General features: G+C 42.4%; 1 protein-coding gene across 1 annotated transcript; it reads right to left on the reverse strand.

Moving 5' to 3' along the window:
- Positions 1-590: 590 nt before the first annotated feature.
- LOC135635438 (uncharacterized) lies at positions 591-4,887 on the reverse strand. The gene is made up of 6 exons (XM_065146499.1): positions 4,472-4,887; positions 2,657-2,783; positions 1,627-1,766; positions 1,341-1,403; positions 1,138-1,206; positions 591-1,019 (listed from the first exon to the last, which is right to left on the reverse strand). Exons 1-6 carry the CDS (start codon positions 4,664-4,666, stop codon positions 948-950), a joined length of 666 nt encoding a protein of 221 aa, XP_065002571.1. The 5' UTR covers positions 4,667-4,887; the 3' UTR covers positions 591-947.
- Between the last annotated feature and the right edge of the window lie 1,296 nt (positions 4,888-6,183).

Genomic DNA, 6,183 nt, shown 5'->3' on the forward strand with positions numbered 1-6,183 from the left:
CCCTGCAATTTGGATTCGCAAGCGGAGAATATGGTGAAGATATCAAGGCAAGACCATGATGAACAGAGATTGCTCAACCTGGAAATGGACAGAGAAGGCGGACAGAATAGATTGGATCCACAGGACAGAGTGAAGACAACATGTTTTCCATGTCCACATCATGCTTACCACGAGCAAAGCATATGTACTAAGTTAATCAAACGAGGGAGAGGCCAAAGCACTGTTCTGGTTTAGCCGAATAGAGATGTGCATGTTTTGCCTCGGATTCTTTCACATGCTCAAACCCCCTCTCTGGCTCAGATCGAGTGACTTGTAGCATACTCCTCGACCTTCTTATATAATTCTTCGTTCGAGTGAAAGATTCCAACTCATTTCAAGGATGTTCTGATCGCTTTAAAGTGTCGTGTCTTTTTATGCACATTGCCGGTGACATACTGAGGCAAGCAATGATCTCCCACTACGAACATGCGCCAGAGACGAAGCTAATTGGCATAGAGAGAGAAAGCCACAAGTATGATGAATTCAACATACTGCACTACCATGTCACACCGCAACAGAGCACAATGCTTCCATGCTGTGTTCTTTGTCAAGTCACAAACCAGCTGCATGCATTCAAACCACAACCACGACTCAGTTATAGAAAAACCAGTACAACTTGGTAAGCTCGGCAATGCTTCTAAGCTTTCATAATCCAAAGAAAACATCTGTTGTTTTCCCAGTCAGTCAGCAACGTATCGTAGGCAGTGTCAAAAGCCGTTGGTCTTTGCCGGTGTACATATATACATTGTATGACTAGTAAGATACTACCTCTAGAACCTACTAATCCGATTTCTTCTGAGTTCCTACAGCCAAACTCTGCACTCAGCATGTTGTTGTACACGTAGCTATGGCCGTCGAAAGGCCTGGCACCAATCTGTTAGATTGAATGCGGCAGGGTCGTCCCCCGATCAATTGCAGATGGTCTTGAGCCTCTTTGCAGCCTGCACAAACCCTACGATTACCTGCAACTCATCCAATTGCTTTAGGGTACGCAAAAAGCAATCGGGTGTGAGATAATAGAGTCAAGCTCCTTTCGACTTCTCCACCGAATGCACTGGGTAGAAATGATGCATTTGATCATGTAAATTGTTCTCTTACCTGCGCCATGAAATGCCTCTGAACTACCTCAATTAATTGCTCTTTAGAGGGGTTAGGACTGGCATCCACCTGTTGCAGAAAAAGAAAGCATGATTACATCGAAAAGATGATAATTCTTTTCAATGTGGGAAATAATAGATACATTTACAATGAGGTTCATGGTTGAAATTGCAAATACAGGAATTATGAATTATTTAACTTACAAGATTAAAGTGACGCCAATATCTCCACAGTGCTGTTGTTTCTAGCTTGCTCAAGTCAACTTTCTGCACCAACAACATGGTAGGTTTTTATCATGAGCGGCACTATGGACATGTAAATGAATTAAGAAGGCTGATATCTAGGAAAGAATGTCTAGAGATAAACAACAAAAGAGCCAACAACAGAAACACATAATTTACACAGCCACTTTCAGCACCTCTACATTAGTCACAAGTGCAAATTATGCACCAAGTGCTGTAACTGAACCATGCAAATGTTAGACCTTACCATGTTGTTTCTTGAGGATAGACCGGATCCCTTAGATTGCGAATCAGAAGAGTGAGACCGGCTCAAGGATTTAATAGAAGATCCTTTATGGTGCTTGGTCCTCAACTTTGGAGGCTTTTGTGTATGTGTATCATCAGATGCTGAAAGTTGTTAGAAAAAACAAATAATGTCAAAAGAAAATGAGAACCATATCAAGAGAACTGATTGAAACGATGAAAGATGCTTCTGAAAATTTGATGTCACAGATGAACTTCATCCAACCTATGTTCAAGAAAATTCCAAGATGACATAATGATCCTAACAAGACATGGGCTCATTTCCATAGGCAAAAAAATACTTAGATACAAGTACATCTGTCACCGTATGTGGGCAACTTCGAAGCTGAAGAACCTTCCAGCAACACATTTAAGAGAACAAGTTCTCCCAGTGAAAAAGATTAAATGGATGCATTATTTTCAATGATAATACTTCCCATCCTATACTCTTAGTATTGACTTCTTCAAGAACAGCATTTTCAACAAACATTTAAAGCTAGTCCCACCACACATGCTTCAGAAATATGGCAAACGAAATGAAAAAATTGACCTTCTAGTGAGACTAACATCTTTGTGTAATACGTATCACAATCATTTAAACAAGTGAACAATACATTGATGAATGGATCAGGTCCTAAGCTTAGAATGACGATGTTATGCAAGAATGAATTACTATGTGTGAGGAGCAGGAATACACAATACAAGGTAGAAGTGCATTTGTTGCTTTAATAAAGAAAATTTAAATAGAAGCATCAAGGAAAACCAGTGTACATTCAATGTACAAGTAACCTACTCAATTTAAAGGCTTACAATTGATATAATCATGTTTTATTAGTCACATCGACCACACTGGCTAAGGAACAAGAGCGATGTCAGTGTTTCTGATTTGTACCTAATACAGAGTGGCTGGCGAGGACATAGTTAGACATCAGGGGAAAATCCAAGTAATTCAAGAATACATGCATTATTTTTCGATATACCAAATTGAAGCTTACCCATATATGAGCCACTCCACTGCATGTTGTGAACTTCGAGATCATCATCTTCCTCGTGGCCGGTTGGGGCTTCAATCACACTAAGGGCATTTCTTTGCAGCTTTACCTCTATTCCATTTGTCAAAACCTGAATGTTTAAAAATTAAAATATAGTTAACCTTACATGAGCTTTGCCATGTTTACACACTCTGACAAACAATATAAAGAATTACATACACATTCAGGCAGCAAATCATTCTTAAAAGAAGCATCTACTCTAAAGCAAACGAACATTTTCAGCTTCTAACTGATAAACAATAAGAAATCTGATGGTTTGAATGACAATTTAAATCAAGTTCCGAGAGCGCAGTCATGTGTTTGTACTTGATATCATCTACCCAGATATAAAGACAGTCAGAGAGAAGCAAGAAAAATGTTTAGGACCACAATGTCAGGATCCAGTGTGCATAAGGAACACAGGATATTAGTGAACTTCATCCATTTCAACTTCCTGAAAAACATATTGGTTTTACTTTAACATATGTGTTAATCAACGGCACAGCATCCCTGTAATTAATTATCACAGAAGCAGAACACAGAAACTCTTGGATATATAGCAACTAAAACTCATAAAGAAGTATAACAAGAGGCCTACATCGAGCCATGCAATTACCAAATGGTCTCATGATTAAGAAATAACAGACCCAGAAACATAGACAGATATAGCATACATATCTTATGCAAGATGCCAAAATCGAAATATCATAGTACTGAATCTTTATGCAAAATGAAAATATATTCTGCCATGATCTTCAAACCAGAAAAGTCATGTGGATGGAAAGAACCATGTGATTCTAACACAGAAACAAAATATTAAGCAAAACAAGTCATCCCTGCATAAGCAAGGACTATCTGAACCAAAGAAACTTCTACTCAAGCAGATAAAGTTTGACCTTAGAACTAATAATTGAAAGCAGTGGATGCATCAACGAATGAAGGGCAACACAACAGAAAACTTTTCCCCTTCCAAGTTTCAGATCCATCAAGAAATTTTGCATATTTCTCTTCTACGTAGCTATACAAAGAAGCAAATACTGAAGCACATGCTGATACATGCTTCCTGCCAACGATTGCAATCAAAAGACTGAGAAAAATGCTTACGAACCCACTCGTATCAATCCTATAACAGAAGAGAAACTACAAGAAAAAGACTTCGCTAGATCTTGCAGATTTACCAATCCCAAATAATCCCCCAAATTCCAAATAGACTTACAGATACACAAATAAGAGTGTAATCGACAACGTGAAAACTGACTAAAGCCAGTAGTTAAGCACATGCACAGTCAATCGAGACAAGTTAATTACTCGAGAGAAACCAAAAGCTGCAGGATCCCTTTCCTAAAGCTTGCATGCATATACCGCTATTGCTATATGATATAATACACCAATTTACCAATATGTAAAACCCTAAAGGGCAGATCACTCGTCCAAATAGCAAGTACTAGTCGAATTACGATCATCAATCTAAAATTACTTCATAATGTAGCCTCAAAGCCAATACTTCTGTCAAGATTAAAATTCATCAAGAAAGGTGCAATTTTATCTCGGATGAACAAGATAAAGAACCTTGCAAAGAAAACCGACTCCTAGACTCACCAGATGGACCGCATTGTCTAAATAATCCATCCATTGAACTACAAAATCCACACTACTCTTCTCTTGGCGTGAAAACCCTATCAAATTATAGCCCAAACTCACACGGACCCAATAAAAATCACTCTTTTTCCATCAAGAAGTCGAGAAACCATTCAAGATCGCACGAGAGAGGAGAATTACCAGCCAATGCCAGCCGCCGAGGCCCACGGCCTTCTTGACGACCCCCTGGAGGCCGACGAGCACCGATTTGGTCCGGTTGTTCCCGGTGACCACCACCTTGGTGTGCCGCGGCAGCACCGACAGCTCCTCCTCGCTGCTCTCCCCGCAGCTCTGCCGGAATCCGCCACTCATCCCGCCCTCCACGGCTGCCAGCATTCCCCGACTCCCCACCGCCCCAAAGTGGACCAAATTCACCCCAAAAAACAGCGGAAAACTCACGGAACCGGATCAAATGAGCCAAATTTAACACAGATCAAGCATTACGGAAGAGAAATCGACCGAAACTTGGAGAGAGAGAGAGAGAGAGAGAGAAAGAGAGAGAGAGAGAGAGAGTGAGAGAGAGAGAGTAAAAGTGCATCCTTTTCCTCCAAATCTTCCGCTCTTCGCTCTCTTTTTCTATGCTGCTGTGAGTCCCGACATCCAGGGGACAACCAATGGAAAACTGACGCGTGTGAAGGTTAGGGTCCGTCACGAGCGCGGCTGCCCCAGGCAGCGTCGGGCGCAGCGTTATGACGGTGACGGAAGCGATCGTTCGCAGACGAAAAGACGGTTGGACCCCTTCAGCTCGTACAATGGTTTGGTGGTACAGCAAAACCTACTTACTACTCCCGCGTTCCCCAGAGTGGCAGAGTCCGTAATACCGGCGTCAGAACAAAGGCAATGAGGACGAGGAGGAGCGGGCGGCGTCGAGAACCGTGACCGGAGAGACGGGAGCGGCCGCAGCAGCGCTGGACCCCAGTCCAACCCGTCGCGTTGCCCGTGCCTCGCACCACAGGATAAGCACCCCACCCCACCCCACCCCACCCGGTGCGGTGGTATCTGGGGGCGACCCACGCCCAACCCTGCCGTGGTTTTCCCGCCAAAGGTAGAGAATCTTGAGCGTCCATTCACCGATCGGACCATCCCGGTCCCTCCTAATGTGTGGGCCCCACCGGATGTGATTGACCGTGGTTTCGGAGCCATTCCTTGTCTACTCTCGGAACTGGGAATTAAAGGGAACGCACGTAGTATATACTGGTCATTCATGGCTCGATAATTTACATTCTCCCCGAATGCTGCTTACTTATATTCACGTACGCATTACACCGTGCAAGTAATCGATCGAGTTTACGCTAAACCATGATTCGGAGAAATCGATGCAGTAATCAGTCTCGTCGTGAGCAAACTGCTCGGGAACAATAAAGAGAGAGAGAGAGAGAGAGAGTGTGTGTGTGTGTGTGTGTCTGTCAGCATTTCCCACCTCGCTTTTCTTTCTGTGGTTCACATACTTTTGGCAATGATGTGATCGCACTCGCTACGTCAGTGAGCTTGCGGTCAAACTGCAATGAGTAGCTATTTACTGCACCTCAACAAGGGAGCATGATTCTGTTCTTGTAATTACAGAAAAGAAAACATAATAAGTTTTTATCTAATGAATGATGATGATGCATGGGGGAAAGAACGAGGGCGGACATGCCTGAAATCCTTATGGCAAATTATGATGCTTGATATCGATGAATCATTATGTAAACTTCGTAGGAAGAAATCAATCATTAATCGCCAAATCACTTTTTCGCTTTTTACCAATGATCATTCCATTTACATGCATCTCCAGAATCATTCCAAGATTATGATGACTTGTACACGAGATGTTCCTCGGCTAGCATCGACAGCCGGCCAATCCCATGCAACGC

The sequence above is a fragment of the Musa acuminata genome, chromosome BXJ3-4 (genome assembly GCF_036884655.1).
Source record: "Musa acuminata AAA Group cultivar baxijiao chromosome BXJ3-4, Cavendish_Baxijiao_AAA, whole genome shotgun sequence".
Lineage (NCBI taxonomy): Eukaryota > Viridiplantae > Streptophyta > Magnoliopsida > Zingiberales > Musaceae > Musa > Musa acuminata.

What these genes read in the sequence shown, in the direction of transcription:
- LOC135635438 (XM_065146499.1), bottom strand. Translation starts at nt 4,666, where the DNA reads ATGCTGGCAGCCGTGGAGGGCGGGATGAGTGGCGGATTCCGGCAGAGC. An exon ending in TATCCTCAAGAAACAACATG is followed by an intron (nt 1,404 to 1,626) that starts GTAAGGTCTAAC and finishes TTGTTGGTGCAG; the next exon opens with AAAGTTGACTTGAGCAAGCT. An exon ending in AGAGGCATTTCATGGCGCAG is followed by an intron (nt 1,020 to 1,137) that starts GTAAGAGAACAA and finishes CGTACCCTAAAG; the next exon opens with CAATTGGATGAGTTGCAGGT.